Consider the following 20,889-nt stretch of genomic DNA (forward strand, 5'->3'; position numbering starts at 1 on the left):
ATTTTCAAACACAGAATGTTAAAACCAACTTCACTAAAAGATGTATTTTATCATTCTGAGTTCAGGCATACTAAACTCGAATTTCTACCCAGTTCCCTGAGTCAGTTAGGATTATTATAAGATGTTATAATCGAACTGCCCATTCTGGCCTATGGGGAACAGGTAGCCTTCCAATAGTAAAAAAACGAAAATGGCTGTAATTGACTTTCAGGACATCCCACACAAATCAGGGCATGTCCTACTTTTAACCTGTAATGCACCCTGCACTTGGGCCTACCATGGGGGTGACTAATATGCAGAAAAGGAAAGGTTTAGGGACTGGCAAGTGGGTACACTTGCCCAGTCCGCATGGCAGTACCAGATTGCACACAGGCTCTGCAATGGCAGACCTGAGACACAATTTACAGGCTGCTTCTGTGGGTGGCACAACCAGTGCTGCAAGCCCACCAGCAGCATTTGATTTACAAGCCCTGGCCACATGCAGTGCACTGTACTATGGTCTGACAAGTAAACCAAACCAGCCAGTCATGGAGTCACTAATCCATACATCAATTTACAATAGGGAGAGCATATGCACGTTAGCACTGATCAGCTGTGGTAAAGTGCCCAGAGTCATAATACAGCCAACAACAGGTCAGAAAAAATACAGGAGGAAGGCAAAAAGTTCAGGGATGACCCTGCAAAAAGGGCCAAGTCTAACACAACTCCACCATTTTCATTCACTCCTATTGCTCATGGCAAGGGATTCCAAATATAGGGCATGAAGAAAGAGGGATATAAGGCATCCTTTTTTTTAAGCATGTTTTTATTTCAAACAATACAACACGTGATAGGATAAAGCAGTACCTGTACTCCTGGTGAAGGCATCCATAAAGGGCAGTACAGCCCTCATTCAGCCACATTTGATGTGAAAAAAGCATCCCATTCCCACCCAGGTCATCAAGTAATTAAAGTAGGCCAGGATAGTATCTGCCCCCACCCCAAAAACAGCGGAGTAGCAGCAGAGGCTGCCCAACATCCTAAACAACATGCATTGTAAAAAGCCAAATGTACAAAATAGGCAATTACAACCCATGTAAAACAGAGAAACACTGTCATGGATGATCGCTGCTCAAACAGTATAGCCCCACCCATACCACCAAGGGGGAGAGGAGGAAAACAAAGACGACAAGCGGGTGGAAGAGAGGGTGGGGAGGAAGAGGGAAAGGAAGAGAGGAGGGGGCAGTGTAGCTGGTGTGTGCCCTATCAAGGCGACATCACCAATCCGGATGTTGTCATATAAACACACACAAACTCCCCAGCTCAGTGTACACTCTTATCTACTACATCCCCACCCACCAATCAGGGGCCCCCGACCCTGGGGGGCCGCGGGGGACACGTTCATTGGCAGCTCCACTGCTGTCAAACTGTCCAACATATCCCCCAGGGCTACAGGTCCTGTTCAGCATGTTCATCCGTGCGCCCACATGTAATCTTCTCTCCTCCGTCACACCCCATTCGTGCATGTCAACCATCGATTCCTGAACAGTTGTTGATCCGGGATGCCCCCAAAGGATAGCGATGCGCCGCTTGGCAAGGACCAACCCCAGGAGTGCAAACCTATGTCTCATCATGTTTCCTTTCTTAGGAGCCGGTAGTACTCCCAGTAGGCAAGGGCTTTAAGTGGGAAAAAAAACCGGGGGGAGCTCTAAAAGGAGCAAACCTCTTGAAGGGGTGTGGCCTATCCAAGTAGGGGCCTGGTCTAAATAAAGATATGTACGGATAACGCCATACACCCTCCCCAGAGGCACAAGTGTAGCCAAATTTTAGAGAGGGGGGGGCTTAGAAAACATTTCAGAGGGGGCTAATTCCTCAAGCCATAGGCAGAGTGGAGCTGCAGGGGCTCTACAAAGGGGTGAAAAACAACAAAGCCTCGTTAACAAGCAAATGGTCTTTTGAAGACCTGTGAAGTACTCTGGTGCGGCTGTGTGTGTTTGGAGGCTGGTTGCAGGATCACAATCTGACGCTTACCAAAAATAAGGCGCTAAATCTATGAAATTACAATTTTTTTTTTATTATCCTTAGTTCTAAGTAACTTACCCAACAAACAAAGCTTTACTCAGAATGACTCGGAGGTAGGTGCCTGAAAAGTCATTAATTAAAGAGAGGACTTTCTGTCCTAAACTGTGATACTTCCCCACAGTCCCGCATCATATGATAAAAATGTGCATGAAAGGATCTACAGCGTGCACAAAGGTCAGTGGCCTCAGGATCTAGCCTGGCAATTCCAGCTGGAGCAAAATAAGTTTGATGCAAGAAATAAAAAAGAAAACTGACTACCTCTGCGAGGCTCGAAAATAGAGCCTGGTAGAGACCCGTTTCGAGGCCCCCTAAAAAACTGCCTGTGCTCAGACCCGGCCCACTTAAAGCCCTGCAGTAGGCAGTGTTTGACTGAGGCTTCCACTTGTACCCGAGTGATTCTCGCAGAGCTCGTAGGAACCCCTCTCCAATAACCCTGCAATTTAAAGCACTCCCATCTCATATGGAGTAAGGACGCGGGATCCAACCCACATCTAGGGCAAGCAGCAGATCGCTAACCGTTAATCCTATGCAATCATTGCGGCGTCAAGTAGGCGCGGTGCAAATTATAAAATTGGGTGAATTTGAATCGCACGTTACTAGCCACCGCCCTGACTTGAGCAAAGGCTCTCTGCCAATTGCTCTCCTCAATAAGGGGCTCGAAAATGCCATCAGCCTACCAGTCCTGTACCACTGTCATACTAGTCTTACAATCACTTTGAGAGCCTTGTAAATACCGGATATCAAACGTCGGCTGAAACTGGGGTCCAATAGAAGTCGTAACCTCTGGGACTCCACAGGCTGAGCAGAAAAATCAATCCAAATTTCATAGGCCGTTTGGGATACCATATCATATTGAAAAAACTGGCCCTGATGTGGCTGGAACAGCTCCTGCTCCTCCCTCAGCATGAGGAAAGTACCATTCAGGTACAGGTCGCCAGCCATGGTCCAGCCCCACTGAACTACTGCGACATATCCATCACTTATTGTATAGATCCGAAGGGTATCAGCCACCAGAGGAGAAGGACAGTGGGCATCCCTAGTGTGCCCTCTCCCTATGCATAACTTTTGTGTATCCTGCCTGTCGATCCTAATTGAGGCAACTGGTGCCACATATCCTCCGGCACCATATTCAAAACCTTTTTCTTTATAAATGTGAAAAAGGTCAAGAAAGCAAGCAGAGGAAATATATCTTAACAGAAGCGAAAAGTGCATTACCCCTGTTAATAAAGTATTTTAGTTCATTGATCTGCACTTTGTTGATAATCCTTCCGAACCACAAAATGACTTAAGCAGGATGAAGTATTATTAGTCTTTCAAATACTTGACCAGAGGGACCCTAAAGTGATTTGAAAGTCTTGCTCTGTCAGAGTTTTCTTTTGAGTTCATGAGCATATTCATCAGAAATAGGGTGGGCCAGGCCTTGGACTTCCGAAAGGAAGCCTGTGGCACTCTGCATATCATAATGGGAGGACTACAGTATTCTCGGCCCTTCGGACAAAACTAGTGGAATTGAAATGTAATGTAATGTAATGTATGTATACTTGTAAAGCGCACTGTTACCTCGTTACGTGGTGTCCTGGCGCTGTATACCGCTGGGGAACCCGTCCTGGCTTTCCCTGTGAGAGGGCACCCCAAGGTGAAGTCAGGCATCCCCGGCGTTGCTAGGGCCGTTGTGGAGAATAAGCAAGCTATTGCCCAGAGTTGCAGAGTGGGACCCATGGTTAGCGTAGGCACCTAAGCGAGAATTATCGAGTCCGCGGACATTGACCCAAGACCCTGCCGCATAGGTAATTGAACCCTGGTCCCGGGCCGACCTCTGCTTCAGGGTCTGCCGCTTCTAACCAGTGAGCCACACTTCTCCACCACATAAGCAATCCTTAATGGTGTAGGGTGAACTTGAGAATCGTATGAATGCTCACCATTTTCTGCATACATTTTGTATTTATCTGTCACTTCTGTTGTAGACGCAATTTGTTTTATTATTCCTTGGCAATGCTTAATTTGAGTGAGTGTTTTCCTGTGCTCGGCACAGGCACCTGCTCTCTCAACACAAGCACTTAGAACAGTCCAACATATGGTGGAGCTGTTTGTCGAATTTTGAGGTCAGCTCAAAAATAAGTAATACCTGCCATGCAGGCCATTCTTGTAGCTTTGGGTGGCCTGGAATAGTCTGAATTGCCACACATATATGAGTGTGATGATTAGTAGCTATGTCAGTACTGGCACTGGCAGAGTTGACTGGGGCAGTGGGTGGTCAAAGCTGCATTGGCTTCTTGGGAAGGGACCTAACATCACTGTTTTAGAAATTAAGCTCTGGCAAGAAACACTGTTGGATAGGCCTCTTACGACACACGTTTTTGCTACCTGCCCAATCTAGTTTTCTGCATCCATTCTTTATCTTTGTTTGGGCTAGAATTGAGGATGGCTTTGATGTAGTTGTGGGGAAGAGTTACACATCCATGACTTTTGTACTGCTTATTCTAGGAGACTCCTTTTTGGCTCCTAACCCACATGTCTTGCCCTCTCTGTCTAAGAGTGTCTATCTTGTATATGGATGATGAGAAAAGGAGCTGATTCCATGGATGACATCTAACTCTTCTTGAAGCTATACAAATGTGCTCTGGCCTACACATACTGAGAGCAGAGTGTCTGGGAGAAGGGGAGCTGTGATAGTACAGGAATTACTTCATTAAGTAACTTATTTAATGGAGATCCACTGGCACACCTGCTTCAAGTGCCACCCATTGATCAGAATCTGCATGTGTAGGGCTGGAGATTTAAGGGTACCGGAGCTACTTTTTTTTAATAAACTTAGTTTACCTGCTTGTCAAGGCTTCTTTTGCATACAGAACATCACAATCTTTACCTAATGGTAAACCTTGCGGCAAAGCAGATTTGAGTTTAGATAGTTGCCTCAAATCTTTGTTGTCTTCAGGACGTTGTTGTGCCTTTAAAGGAATACAATACATCAGTTTGGGGTGTTGTGCTGTTTTCAAAGACCTTAAGATGCTTGAATTAATACAAAGTTGCCATTACATCGCACAGCTTGAAAATCATTTTTGCTATCTGTTACAGAGTCTTCTCTCACTGCTGAAGCTGGCTTTTGGAAGAGATGGAAAGCATTACTTAGCTCTGAATGCTGTTTCTTGCCTCCACCAGTTGTGCGTCTGCTTGAGGACCAGACTTAACTTTCACAGGGATCCCAATTTCTTTTGCAGTAAGCAAGGTATGTATATTGTATAGAATTAAGAGACCGATAATAGTGACACTGGGGCATCAGCAGTAGCTTTAGAGGATGTATTGCGCATGCCCCATTTTCTTTATTCAGTATCCAACAGCATGAATAATTGATTATACAACATGCCTTTTCTTAAGAGACATGGGCTTGTATTATACATTGGGCGTATTGTGCCAGTTTATGCCATGTTGCACCTTTCAAAAAGATGCACCTGGTGCAGATTGGGTTAGTGCTCCCTATTATCATCAATGTGCTCCAGGGTAGCCGAGAACTTGTGCCCTGCTGTGTGGGCAGCGTAGTCAGTGGAATACTGAGGGGCTGCTTCCAAGCCGCTTTGTGTTTCACAGTGCAGTTGACAGCCACCTGTACTTTGTGAGTGACTGCCCCTGTCTGTGGTGGGATGTTTGGGGGAAGCCAGTGGAAATCCCCACACCACTAACCCGCATGAGGGCAGTTCTCAGGGAGTGCACAAATAGATCATCATCTCTTTGTGGGGCTTCTTTGTCTCTGCACTCATAATAGAGCATGAGTGCAGAGGCAAAGTAATTCCCTCATTTGCACGAGGCTACTCCCCCATGTAAGCGAGAGAACGCTCTCTCAAGTAGTGCTTACTCTACATGTGCACCATCGCTATCACTTTTACAGATGGGGTTGCACAAGTATCTGTGGCCCCTTCTGTAAAACTGCAGTTCCACGAAGATGCAAAAACACGGGTGCACACCCCCATTGTACCTCTAGGGCACTGTCAGTGATATATCCCCAGGTGTTCCAAATGTAAGATCCTAATAACATTCTATCAACTTACTTACGCAAGTAGTTACTTGCGGGTACTTTATGAATTTTACAAAATCATATTGATTTAATGTACTGGATTAAAAAAAAAAAAAGCCATAGTTTACTTTTTTTTTTAGATTTGTGATGTACTTTTGTTTTGTTCTGTAAGCCTTCTGAAAATTGGAAGTGGACTGTTGTTTTTCAAACTATTCTTTCTTGCCTTTGTCCCTTATGGCTGACCCAATTGTGTTAATGTTTGTTTCTGTCCCAATGGAGAAAGGCATGCACATCTGTCTGTTTTATACTTGTAGAACATAGATTGTAGGACTTAATTCATAACACTATGATTGGGAGGCCTTAATTTTTATCTGCGCAACTGTTTACAGTGCACACACTTGTTATTGTACACAGCATGAGCGATGTCATACACCTACTTGTGTTACTTTACACTCCCCTTCATTAAACAATGCACATGGTTGTGTTGAGTTTTATAGAATTGTTATTGAAAGAACAGCGGATTACACAGTTGCCAAAATTGATGTGCATGGAATTGTTAGAGCACACAGTTGTTTTACTGGTAACAGTTGTTTTACTGTATTCTACATAATAGTGCTTCTGCGCATATTTGTGTCACAGCACAACAGTGTGTACCTAAGTGCACTTGTCACATGCACTGGTTTTATTGCAAAAGGTCTTTTACCATGCACAGCATAAATTCATTGGTGGGACCAACCTTCCTGCCAGACATAATGTGGATCCAGGTCAGTTTACGACCCTTAAGATTGACCAAAAATACTTACATCTGCATAATATTCCTCCCCCAATACAGCACAAGGGTATCCATAGTCATGTCATTAGTCATGCCTTAGGTGATCTGTGAGATTATGAGCAGAGCATTGGCAGAGGGCTATGGTCTACTCAGCTACCCACAATTGGACAACTTCTGTGGTTTTTAGGTTGTGTTTACAACATTACTTAACATGAACTGTTTTTTTCTTAAGGGAATTTCTGAGGCTTTTTATTGCATTAATGTCTCATTAGCAAAAGAAACCACAACTTACCTTTAAGATTTTTCTAAGTGCCTTTTTGTTTTTTGATGTTACATCCATCTCCTTTTTGCTCAACCAAAACTGCACAGAACATAATTCCCCTAGCTCACAATGCGCATGGCCTCCCGCCATGGGCAACTGGGCAACTGGTATTGGCTTTAGGAGCTGGCCTTGGCCTTGCTCTGCGGCCAACCCGCCTCATGCCTAATCCTTTGGACCAACCACCTGGCAGATAGCATTGTGAAATCTGAAAATGCAACATTATCCAGTATTGAGGTATCTTTCATAGATAAACATGCCTGAATCATTCCCCGTCATCGAAGTGGAAGTCCCACGGTACATATAATAAAGCAGTAAATAGTAAATTCCATAGGCTATCATGGAGGTAACCATGTATTCAATAGCCTATCAACCTTCTTTTATAAAAAGGATCAAACTCAACACACAACCAATCAGCAACCAGCACCCTCTAGAACCTTCCCAAGAGAGGCTGAATCCCTCAGATTTTCACCCCACGTCGTGTGTAAGGGAGTCTCCCTGAGCTCTGCTCGGTTATTCATTTTTTCAGATAAGTCTTGTTCTATAATTTTATACAAGAATGTAAGATAAAAAAAGATTATTTAGACCTTGTAAATCCTGCGGAAAGAAAAGAGTGCCTATTGATGATGCCCACAAATATTGCATCTATTGCCTCCATCCTTATTATGAGGCAAAGCAGTGTAAAATATGCCACACTTTTTCTACTAAGACCCTTAATGATAGAGAGGGAAGACTTTTATTGTGGCTGAAAAGGAAGCAGAGTAGGTAATCAGATGTTAAGAGCGACACGTCCTCCAAGACTCATAAGAAGCCCAGATCTCCTGAGGGTCAGCCTGAAGAGAGAAAGAAGTATTCTAAAGTCTCTCATCTGACCAGAGAATCTCTAAAACAGGAGAAACAGCCTAAGGTTTCCTCAGAGATAGGTTCCCCTCATTCTTCGAGGACATCCAAAGAAAAAACAGAATCTTCAAGCCATTCCAGAAGAAAAATCAACCACAAATCTTCATCAGCGTCAAGCTCACCGTCGAAGCCTATTACTTCATCAACAATGACGACAATGACTCTACAACTCCACCCTCGACGGCAATACCACCGTCGACGACGATAATTCTACCGTCGGTGACCTCGACGACTGCATCGTCGACGAGAATTCCATTTTCGTCTGCAGGTCCAACAACTCCATTCCTACAAGCTTCACAAATGGAATTTAGAACACCAAAAATGTCTCCACTACCTCCCAGTCATCTGTTAGATGTGGTGGACACTGGTGAGGAAGAGTTCCATTTGGAACTGCGCATAGCCCTTCTGAACTCAACGTGAAGTGTCAAGAAGAAGACGAAGACTATGACGATGAGGAGCAATACTACCAACAGTATCCAGTCCATCATACTCAGTACCATCAATTCAGATAATGTGAACAACCAAGGAAACAACCTGCTCAACTGCCTCCGATCCTAATAGTTGACCTACAAAGTATGTTGTCGGATTATAAAAGAAGATTTCCACCTCAAGAGGGCAGCGTCACAGTGCCCCTATCTCCGCAGTCACCACCACCACCTCCTGCCACACCCAGATTGACGCCACGTCCCATAATTCCTCTGCCTCCCAGAGAGGATCCTACCACCTCTGAAGAAGAGCGTGAGGAGGGAGGAAGCCATGATCCTCCTCCACTCACAGATGAATGAGATGATTATATAGTACCAACACCTTCCCCTCCACCTCATCGTCCTTCAGACTCCCCTCTGGAGGATATTGGAGGTTTCCACAATATTATGGACAGAGCTACTACCAGATTCCACTTGCCTACAATTGTTTAGCAATTGGACTGCTTTCTGCACAATTTTAAAGAACAATCAAGAAAGACAGTCCGGTAAATACCTAGCATTGATTACATTTGGTAAGAGGGTATCAAGGTAATGAAGATGCCAGCTTCTGTGGTTCCTGTGCTACCGAGACTGGATAAAAAATACAGGGCACCAGAGGATTCTCCTGCATGCCTCACAGGTCATCCCAAGCCTGAGACTGTGATCTGGCAGGCAGCCCAAAGGAGATCTAAAAACCAATTTACTCCCATCACATCTCCACCGGATAAAGAGGGTCGCCGTCTTGACTCCATTGGAAAAAGATTTTCCTCAATGGCAGCAATTTCTATCAGAGATTCTAATGCTGTAGCAATCTTGGGCCGCTACGATCGGCAAATGTGGTCCAATATGGGGACAATGAGAGACCTTATCCGAGAAGAAAATAAAGAGGAGTTCAATAAGATCCTTACAGAAGGTGAAAGAGCAGCATCAGAAATTATAGACTGCGCAATGGATATAGCCACTACAAGCTTCCGTCAGCTAGCAGGCAGCTAGCGGGTGTGGCTGTTCTAATGCGCCTGGGGTGGCTAAGAGCAACAACCTTCTGCCCTGAAGTACAGTCAAAAGTTCTTGACATGGCATACGATGGCGATAGCCTATTCGGCAGTCACATAGATGAAGCGCGTACCGCAATTAAGAAAGATATGGATACTGCCAAAGCGCTAGGTACCCTTCAGTAGGGTAAAGTGCCCTTTCAGGGAGCTCGAGGCCATGGTTTTTCTGGATACAGAGGAAACTACCAACGTGCCCAAACTTACCAGTCCTACCAACCACAATATCGCCGAGGATACCAACAACAATCCTACCGACAACCAACAACGGCTGGTTTCTCTAGACAAGGCTCCAGACGGAAGCCAGTGTCTCAAGCCTGTGACTCCGGTCGCAAGCAGTGATTACAACAGGGTACCAGTTACATTTCCCTTCTTCCCAACCGGTGTGAAGATTTCCAACCATATCCACCAGTGGCACAATATCACGTCAGACAAGTGGGTCCTGGATCTCCTCTCTTATGGCCACACTTTGGAATTTACCCAAATACCTCCCAATAGCCCCACCCAGGGGATCGCACCCCCTTCGTCTTCACTTACTCATAAAGGAAGCAAAGCTTATGCTCCCGACAGGTGCAATAGAAAAGGTCCCTTTTCCACATAGAAGGTAAGGTTTCAACTCCTGTTTCTTCCTTATTCGCCAAAAATCGGGAGAGTGGAGACCTATCTTAGACGTCAGGAAATAAAACAAATTCCTCAAAAGTCAAACATTTAGGATGGTCATGCTCTCTGACATCCTGCGGCGCCTCAACAGCGGAGACTTTATGACTTCATTGGATCTAGAGGACGTGTATTTTTATGTCCTTGTACATCCAAAGCATAGAAAATTCCTCCGGTTCACAGTGGCTGGTACCCACTATCAATTTTGAATCCTTCCATTTGGCCTCAAATCAGCTCCACACATTTTTACGAAGTTTCTAGCTCCTGTGGCAGCAGCCTTGCGGAACAATGGTCATCACGTATTCCTGTACTTAGCTGATTGGCTGCTGAAGGCCCCATCAGCTTGTCTAGCAAAGGCTGCAACAGACGATTGCCTAGCCCTGTTCCGCAAACTGTGACTCTCGATAAATCATCAAAAATCATCTATCTATTCCCACGCCAGACAATGACATTTCTGGAAGCCAACTTGAACACCATTCAGAACAACGCCTTCCTCTCCCAGGAAAGACAGCAGCGGTTGCAAGCATTGGCACTCAAACTTTCCAGAAAAAAAGTAAGTTTCTGTGAGAATGTTAAAGTCTCTGCTGGGATTGCTCTCGTTCCGCAATCAACTTAGTTCCACTGGCTCGCTTACATATGAGGCCTCTCCAAGAAGAACTTCAATGTCAATGGGTTCAAACCACAGAATCTTTTGATGCCGTGGTAGCTAGAACCTCATGCATTGAATGGTGGACACAAAAATCACATCTGCCCCAGGGCCTCTCCTTTCTCCCAGTGATTCCAGACTACATAGTTACAACAGATGCTTCTATGGAAGGTTGGGGAGGACACTTGCAGGACCTGCAGGTTCAAGTAAAATGCACATAAACAGGTTGGAGTTGAAAGCCATTTTTCTCTCCCTTCAGGCTTTCCTCCCTCGAATACAGGGATCATGGGTGTTGATTCGCACGGACAACACCACAAGCATGTTTCATATCAACAAGCAGGGAGGCACCAAGTCCCTATTTCTCTCACAGGACGCCCAGCAGTTATGGAACTGGTTGGCTCTCCACAAAATATCAGCGGAGCATGTTCCAGGCCTCCGCAATACCTTGGCGTATGCTTTGAGAAGAACCAAAGACAGTTGTCACGAGTGGGAACTAGAACAGATCCAACTGGACAGGATATTTGCAGTCTGGGACAAGCCAGCTTTGGACTGGTTTGCGACCCAAGTCAACGCCAAATGATTCTTCACAAACTGATTCCCTCTTTCAAACTCTCGGGGGAATGCTCTTTCACTGCGCTGGTCATGGATCTTTGCATACGCTTTTCCCCCCATTCCTCTGATACTCAGGGTCCTCACGAAAATGAAATGGGAACAATGTTGCCTTCTCCTGATAGCCCCCAGGTGGCCAAGACAGCATTGGTACACTGAACTTCTCCTCTTGTTGGAAGCTCAGCCCATCCTCCTGTTGCCCACACCAACACTGTTGACCAGGAGCCAGGGCCAAATATGTAATCCAGAACCAGCTGCTCTGCAGTTACAAGCGTGCCTCCTGAATTTTTCGAATTCAAGGATCTGACCATTTCACAGTTATGCAAAGACATAATTGATAGATCTCGTGCTGACAGCACCAATAATACATACAGACTGAAATGGAAGCGTTTTTGTCAATGGTGCAGGCGTAATGAAGTACATCATTTACTCTCTGCTTCAGAAGAAGTTTTACCTTATTTGCTATCCTTCGCAAAATCTGGATTGGCACACTCTTTAGTTAAAGTTCACCTTGCTGCTATATCTAAATACATACGCTAGTCTGAATGCCCATCCTTATGCTCATCAAGAATCGTAAAGCAATTTATGAAAGGGCTGTTTCGAACTTTCCGTCCCATCCGAGCTCGACCCCCAGAGTGGCAGCTAAATGTAGTGTTCTCACAACTGCTAAAGCAACCCTTTGAGCTCATCCACAAGGCAGACATAAAATATTTAACATGGAAAGTTGCTCTTCTTTTGGCGCTCACATCAACAAGAAGGGTTAGTGAAATACAAGCTTTTACGATAGCGCATCCTTTCCTGCGCTTCACTGATGAAATGGTCAATCTTAGAACAAATCCTAAATTCACCCCTAAGGTTCCCTCTCAGTTCCATATGAATGAACTGGTCATCCTAAAAACTTTCTTCTCTAATCCTTCTACGCCTGCAGAAAGAACCCTTCAGACTTTAGACATCAAAATATGTCTTAAATTCTACTTACAAAGGACTAAAGCTATACGCAAGTCAGATCAGCTATTCATAGCCTATGGACAAGGCCACCAGGGCCTTGCAGTTTCTAAGGCTACTATCACCAGATGGATAGCAAGCACTCTTCAATTTTGTCACGACACGGCTGGCAAACCATTATCAAGGACTGTAAAAGCACACGCCACTCTGGCAGTTTCCACATCTACTGCTATGTTTGCCGGAGGACCACTGGAAAAGATCTGCAGAGTTGCAACGTGGAAAACAATGCACACGTTTACGCAGCATTACTGCCTCTCAGTGGGCTGACGCAGCCGTGGGACAGGCACTGCTACAAAACCTATTTCAGTAAAGTAAGCCTCTTTAAATAGAGGAGTAAAAAAAGGAAATGATGTTACAAATTAACTATATATGTATATATCTGTTTGTGGTTTCCTTAAGTCCTATCATTAACTTAGGTGATATAACATTGTTTAGTGTGCACACCATTACTTTGGGTATTTGCATTACATTGAAGGATAGTTTAGCATGACCCACCGTCCACATAAGTGGAACCCTGGATGTAGTACTACGCTACGCTCGCGGAGCGTGTGTAGTTTGCGCTACTACGCACTACGCGAATTGCACGCAGCACAGTGCAAAAAAGCGTAGTGGTCATTTTTTGCTTGTTGGCGGTCCACAACGTCAAGTTGGCGACCGCGAGCAAGCAAAATCAACATCCCGGCGAGACTTTTTCCTCGTTCGCGATCAGCAACATCGAGTTGCCGATCGCGAGCGTGGAAAATAAACTTCCCGGCGAGATTCTCAACCCGGGGAGGTCAGGTTTCTAATTGTGAGTGGTTGTGTATGCTCGCGATAAGAAACTACCTGTACGCATTGAGAAAGCTGGCGCTAGAGTTCAAATCTAGCGGCAGAAAACAACCGCTTGCACTGTTCAAGATGCGTTTGCAATGATTGCACAGTGTGGACAAGCATCTGGCACTGTGCAATGAGTGCGAACAGCATTTTCCCTACCACACAGTTCGCGTAGTGTGCGTAGTGCGAAGTGCACTTCGCGTAGCTACGCGTAGCGCTACTACGCAAACTACGCCCAGGGTTACTTAAGTTCTTACTAGAATGATGTGTGTGTGTATATATATATATATATCTCCAACCTTTGCCCCAAATCTTAAAGACACTACTCCACATGGAATGATTCACCTGAATCTTTATTCGCAACCGCACCAGTATCTCCAAATGTTCATTGTCCCGACGCGTTTCGGTGCGGCTGCTCCTTCTTCATGGGGGGATTATTGACCAACACGGAGGCGCAATTTTCTCTAATGTAGGAGCCTATGATTCTAAGAAAAGCATCAGTCAAAGTACCTCGGCTTGCCTGGGAGTGAATTAGAAAATCTGTATACTGCCAATATGCTGATTTTATGTTGGACTTGGATGTCAACCTTGCCTCTGTACGGATACCCAACAGAGTTGCCGACCCGATCTCTCCCAGTATGGCTTTCACATACTTGATCTAGGGTATGTTACAGGAGCCCACAAGAATAAGTATTTCATGTAGAGCTTCACAATATGGCTGGACCTCTGGATTAGCCCAGATCCTCCTCCAAAAAAGAATAGGGCATAGACCTGTTTTGTCTGATCGGGCTCTCACCCTGAGAGCAAGTCTAAGGGGGAGTAGGAGAATACCAATGGGAGCACTAACTAGAAGACCCATGAAGCAATTCTTCACTAATTCTAAGGCAGAAGCATCTAATTCAGGGGTCTCCAAACTTTTCTATAGTGAGAGTAACTTCTGATCAGTGTAAATCATCATGAGCTACTGAAGGCTAAAACCCGCCTGCAACTGGCACATAATCTCATTTTCTACCAGCCATTCCTGTAATCTACCAAGTATACTAAATAGCTTTTGTGAGCCATAAAGAAGACTAATGGGTCTGTAGTTGACTGGTACTTCAAGGGTACCCTTTTTGTATATAGTGATGATTTCAGCAATGGTGCCCCATTCAGTAATCATTAACAGAAGGGGGAGGGAGAGGGAATAGTGGATTCTGTCTCCCCTAGCAATTATTGTAAACAAAATGGAATCCACTAGGTGGACGGCGGTTGTCACCACAATGGTGGGGAGCAACCAGTGTTGTTAAAATACCCCTCACACACCAACAGGCCCCTTGGTGTCATGCTTCATCATTGGGGTCTTCGCAAACCTCTACGGGATGCGGCGTGCTACGACTTCACGACTACGCAGGAGCACTTTCCTGTGAACTATGTGTTTGGTGTGTGTGAGAGTAAAAGATGTGAGTGGTGAGGTGAAGGTGAGAAGTTAAAAAATACCTGGCACGTGAGTACCGAAAAATTTTTATTTAGTCTCCGGCTGGTATTGTTAAAAGGAGTGCTAGAGTGGTTTTGGTTTACTGATTAGGGTAACCCAACCATGTTAGTGCGTCGACATGTTTCGGAGTTAGAGAACTCCTTCTTCAGGACGAGGATGTGCACTACTTATCCCCACCTTACTCACATGTGTGTAGATTTTAAAGTGTGCTCTACAAAAATAAGATTAGGTGAAAATGTACCTATCTATGTTTAATGTAAGGTCCGTTGCGCCCAATTGGCGATTAAAGACACCTGTAAACAGAGAAAATCAAATAAAACAGGATAATACATGTTTTTTTAGTCTCATACTGTGTAAATACACAGAAGGGTAACAAGGAACAAAAGTGAAGGTCCAGGAACCCTAAAAAAGAAGAAAAAACAGAAAAAACGAACAACATATAAACTGAGACACACATTCACTCATAGTATCTGACAAGCCCTTGAGGGCGTAGTTTCTGACACAGATGTGTTGCTTACTTATGAAAAGAGGTCAAATGGCCTCATGAGCCACAGCGTGTTGGGGGGTCCGTTCTACCCGTTATGGCAACCTGTGAGGTATTCAAGGAAATGGATCAAAATATTGTAATCCCTCGATTTTGATGAAGGTTTACACACCATTTAGTATATCCATACATTCATACACACTCACGGTTACTCCTAGGGCTGTCTGGCTTCCTACCCCTCCACGCGGCTCCGACGAGTGATATATGTGGTGAGGAGCGGGCTTTTTATAGTCTAACTAACCCCAATTAGCCACTGATTGAAAGCGGAAAAAGCCCATAACAGGACCTGACCCTTAGTCTCCATGCCGCTTCTGCGCGCATCGGGTAGGGCGTTCCCGTGCAACTGCGCATGTGCGGCAGATCGGTGAGGGACAGACGCGCATGCGCATCGCCTCAGTGTGTCTATGACAGCCTTAGTGCAGTGTCTGCCGCTTCGCGCATGCGCGAAACTGGTAATAGACGCCGTGTCTGTCTCAGCCTAAAGTTATTGCCTCAGAGACCAAAAAATACATGAAATTCACCTCACCACTCACATCTTTTACTCTCACACACACCAAACACATAGTTCACAGGAAAGTGCTCCTGCGTAGTCGTGAAGTCGTAGCACGCCGCATCCCGTAGAGGTTTGCGAAGACCCCAATGATGAAGCATGACACCAAGGGGCCTGTTGGTGTGTGAGGGGTATTTTAACAACACTGGTTGCTCCCCACCATTGTGGTGACAACCGCCGGCCCCATTCAGTAATGCAGTAAACCGCGGTGAAAAGCAGGCACTCCATTTGACAATTTTGTTCTTGAATAGATCCCCAGGGATTTTATCCAATTCCGACACTATGTTAGGTACGATACCCTGTATGGCTAGGGAAATTTCCTGGGCTGAAATTTTGTGACCATTATAGTCCGGCACTGGGACAACCATATCAGTCAGGGCCTCCTCAGTGCTTCTATCCGCCTCCCTTGTATTCGTTCTTAGTTGTCGCAGAACCCCCTATCTCGTTGGGTCCCTAGAATCAGCAGTCAGTTTTGCCGGCTGCACATATAACCTGGAAAAATGGGCTGCCCAGTCACAGGTTGAAATATTGGTTTTGATGCAACTGAACACTTACCTGCTGCCAGAGGACACCACATTCCAAAAGGCATGATGGTATTTCCTCTTAGTGGCTGCTATAAGGCTCTCCCACCTTCCCTGCTCCCATTCGTTTATAGCAGTGGAGAGAGCCTTTATATGGGCGCCCCTTGCTGCTTGGATCAGGGCCCAATCTCATGTTTTTATAGTTGTGACCAGATTGGACTTGGCATCTCTGCAAAATTTGTAAGACCAGGTCAGTGGGCGTTTCCTCTTGACCTCTCGCCTGACCTCAACACAAAAAAGATTTCTCAATTTTTCAGATAAACATTTGTGGATCTCAGAGATTGACCTCAACTGTTCTCCAGGCACCCCTGTCAAGGGCAGGAACGCCACCCCCTGCATGCGATCAGCTACCAAGCCATACATCTGACAAATGGTCTCCTGCGAGTTCTCCATGTTACTCCATTTGACCCTACATCTACTGCTGGTAACTTTCAGTCTTCTATATAGTGGCTCTCCTGTGTTGTCAAACTGGCCTTAGCTATATAAGCCAAGGTTGAGAGCCAAGACATTATGGCCACTATCTTGGCATGGCATATGTATCATATCCTCCAGGTATGGCCATAACCCAAGGTCCAGCAAAATAAGATCGAATAGGCTAGCGGTGTTAATGCGGTTGAAAGTGTGGGACCCTGTCCCTGTTCTACTGATGCAAGCTCTTAACCCCTGGTTCAAAGTGAGCACATTAATTTTAACTGCAGTGGGTGTCGTGTCCATTTCTTGATTGGGGAGGGGGAAGGAATCTCCAGGGCTGGGACTAGCCGTAGAGCGTCCTCATCTGTTGAGAGAGACAGAAACTCTGAACTTAATTTTTCAAATTGGCAATTAAAGTTGACCCCCACGATTTTCCTGGCATTACTTGGCAACGAGGCTAAGTGTGCATTAGGCCGGAGATGAGGATCTGAAATTTGTGATAATGCAGTCACCATTTCTGTCCGCCCTCTCTGGCCCAATCCACGCCACTCAGCTAGTATGCAATAGGTTATTTGATTGTACAAGGGGGAAAACTCTAAACTGTACTAGCCACTCCAGGGTTTTGTTATGAAGTTCATCATATGTTTTTCTTTGTCCTTTCCTCAGGTGGGGGACTCCTGTTAGGTCTACTACAGATGGAACTATTCCGGGGGAAGATTTATAACTGGCAGCTTAGGGTTCCCCCTAGGGTTGGATGGTCTAAGGTTGATGGGGCGGGACAATTTATCAGCAGCACGTTCTTCCTTGCTGCAACCTAGGCTGCCTGGGAATGTGGGGGGATTGGAACTATTGTGGTCTCGATCTAGACCATCCCATCCCTGGCCTCGACTGGGGGCTTCGGCAAGAACTCTATTCTCTGGGCACAATGAGTTGGGTGGCAGCCCCTGGGCACACAATATTGGATGCTCCTTCTTCCTGGATTCCGGCAGGACTTCAAGCTCACTGGTCGCAATGGGGTTGGCTGAGTGTGGCAGAGTCTGCCCCTTTTTATTGTCAGTCAATTCCCTCTCTATAGTTGCTAGGCAGGCGCAAATTGGAGTTAGTTGCTCTTCTAAAATTCCCTTAACCTTGTGTAGGTAGTCATCCTTGAGTTGCCTGTTCCTTCCGGACCCCCCCCCCCCATTTCTGGACATTATGGATGATATATCATGCATCTTTTTGCTGAGGTGTGCCCGGGATAGAGCCAGGGAAGAAGCAGCAGCTTTGTTTCTACGGCCTAGAGGCTGTCTTTCTTGGCTCTCACTTTATATTGTTCTGCATTGATCGTTCGTGGCTCACTGGCACTTGTAGGCTCAGTTTCTGTCATTCCTAGGGAAAGACGTGATGGCATAAGTGCGGGCTCTCGTGTGGGCAGGAAGTGTGTCTTGGTCTGACCTCAGCTCGGCTATGGTCTCTGCCTGTAATGACAGCTGCCGTTCAGTGAGCGAGATCTCTGTACTAATGACCCCAATGGCTCTATGCAAGTGGCCTTGGCAGGGGCATGTGAACTGGATAGCTATCCATTGCTTTCCTCTTTCCCATTTTAGCTTTTGGTTGCTTATTATGGCATGCACAGTTAAGCAAATGACTCCTCCCTTCCTTCACAAAAGATTTGTACAAATAGGCAAATAAATAAATATAGGAAAGGGATTGGCAGGACTACAGACTACAAAGCCACACAGTTACTGAACACAACAAAATCAGACATTTCTCCATAGTGTTAACGGTACTGCTTTCAAGATAGCCAGGCCACAGTAACCAGATAAGCCTGCTCCACTTCAAGAGCTCTTAAATGTACATTAATGATCATCCCTGGCCCAGTAAACAGGTTTATAGTTCCAGGAGGGGAGAGAGTATTTTGTTGGAGATCATGCCTTTTGTGTTCCAATTGTCCCTTCCAGGGGCGTAACTAGACCCAAACTTCAGATGGGGGGCTAAGACTCCCAGCCATGAGTGGCCCTAACACTGGTCGTGCACAGTGCAACAGTTTCTTTTGGTGCCCCCTCCCCAATTTCCTCTATCTCCATGAGTTCCCTCACTACCACTCGCCAACAATGCACCTCATCTCTCTATAGCACCTTTCTGACAGGGCTACCTGTAGTTTATCCCCACTCAGTTCTGTAATCTGCATCGCACATGTTCTTTGTAGCATACACATTAACCCTGTGTGCTCTGTGGGTGACAGGAGTGCACGGTAAGCGATGCAACAGTGTGAGAGGAGGGTGAGAGAAGTGACCTGCAGGGTGAGTGAGGTGACCATATGAATTTGGGTGCAGATGTAAGTGCAGAGTGGGACGAATGAATGTATGGTTAGTGATGGGCTTGTTTGAGTGAGGTACAGGGTGAACAGCGCAAGTGCATTATGGGTGCAGAGTGATCACTATGAGTGCACGGTGAGCGGTGTGCTGATGTGACCACAGGGTAAGTGTAGGGAGAACGGTGTGAGTTCATGGCGAGTGGCATATGTGCAGTTTGGTCACTGTGAGTGCATTGTGATCGCTGTGAGTGCAGGGTGAGTGTGAAAGTGAAGGGTGAGAATGACAAGTGAGTTTTCTGAATGCAGGGTGCATTCCCAGACGTATGAAGTAACTCAGCATGTTATTGAGGACTGGCGTAGGGTGTCAGCTATAAGTTAAACTATTGCTATTATGGCATTATTGAGGGTCCAGGGGTCGAAGGCGGAGGAAATAAATATTGTGCACATCCAGCAACAAACTTCCAGTCTTGTGATTAGGGTTGCCAGCTCATTCTATTGATGTCCCCAGACCGTACAAAAATAAGCAGTCACCTAAAGACTATTTTCAGCACTTATCTGTGCATACTTGGAACAGCAAATATGAATAGAAAGCACTTTTAATTGTGTTCTAGGGCTGCCTCAATGGTCAATGACCGATAATTAACGGGAACAAAGACAGAAAAGTCACATTACAAATTAATACTTACTATTTTATTTATAACCCTAGTTACTGTGAAGACCACGCCTTTGCAGGCTTTTTAAACAACAAATGGCTGGAATTTTTCTTTTGACAACCCTACTTTATATTCCTTTTCATGAAATGCATTCTCACACTAACAGTAAAAGTAAAATACATATGTAAGGAATAGGCAGAGTGGGGGCGCAGGGGGTACTGGAACCAGATAAAAACTAAGCCTTGTTAACTAGTTTACAAATGTATGTAAATAATGCAAATGTCTTTAAAGACCTGTGAAAAACTTAGATGCTGGAGATAAGACTCCAGACACTGCCCAGCCGAGCCCACAGCAGCTCGAACTGAGACACACAACCCTATGGGCGTTGCGAGCCTGGTCCCTTCCAATATCAGGATGCAGAGAGGCCAATGTGATCAACCCGGTAATCACCTGCCATACGAGGTGCGATAGTGTAGGTAGCCTGGTCTCAGGAAAGAAACAGCAAGGGCATGAGGTGTGAATGCCCAAGCCAGGGTCTGGAATATAGAAACAAAACAGTACCTTTTCACAGTGGGAGACCTGTTGCAATCAAACTGCGGAGCCAAGAGGGGTGGCCTTGCCCTGCCTCTTCCTGTCTCTGGATAGGCTAGCCCTTGGCCCGGGCGCATCCCGCAAGCGTCCTGTGCTACGCCATATAGCGCAAAAACAACGAGGGGCATCTGGTGTCGGTGCAGGGACTTCCTCCTGGGGCCCTGAGAATGCTCTGTGATATAGTCCCCCTGCCGCCAAAGTGCCGCTTTCCCCACGCAGCGGGACGGCCTGTGCAGTTTTCCCCCATTGTTGTACGTGCACAGAGGGGCCATGGTTAATGAGAAGTGAATCCTCGAGTGGGTCATATTACCCTTCCCCTCCCTTAACAATGGTAATAAATAGCATATCACACACAGGAGACCTGCACGCATCTTCTATGCCTTTCTCTTTTTAATGTGCAGTAATTCTTATCAAAATTATGCAACCATATCCAGAAACAATGGACTAAACCTGTGCGATGAAATTGAATCTTGATAACTAAGGTT

General features: G+C 45.6%; 1 protein-coding gene across 3 annotated transcripts in view; it reads left to right on the forward strand.

Annotated features, from left to right (window-relative positions):
• RTTN (rotatin) overlaps positions 1-20,889 on the forward strand; it is an 891,871-nt gene that overhangs the window by 200,103 nt on the left and 670,879 nt on the right. For all 3 annotated transcript variants that reach the window (XM_078687523.1, XM_078687524.1, XM_078687525.1), the window contains one exon: positions 5,137-5,287. In XM_078687523.1, coding sequence (XP_078543649.1) covers positions 5,137-5,287 — 151 coding nt within the window. The remainder of the gene's footprint in view (positions 1-5,136; positions 5,288-20,889) is intronic.

Source organism: Lissotriton helveticus, chromosome 4_1 (genome assembly GCF_964261635.1).
Source record: "Lissotriton helveticus chromosome 4_1, aLisHel1.1, whole genome shotgun sequence".
NCBI lineage: Eukaryota > Metazoa > Chordata > Amphibia > Caudata > Salamandridae > Lissotriton > Lissotriton helveticus.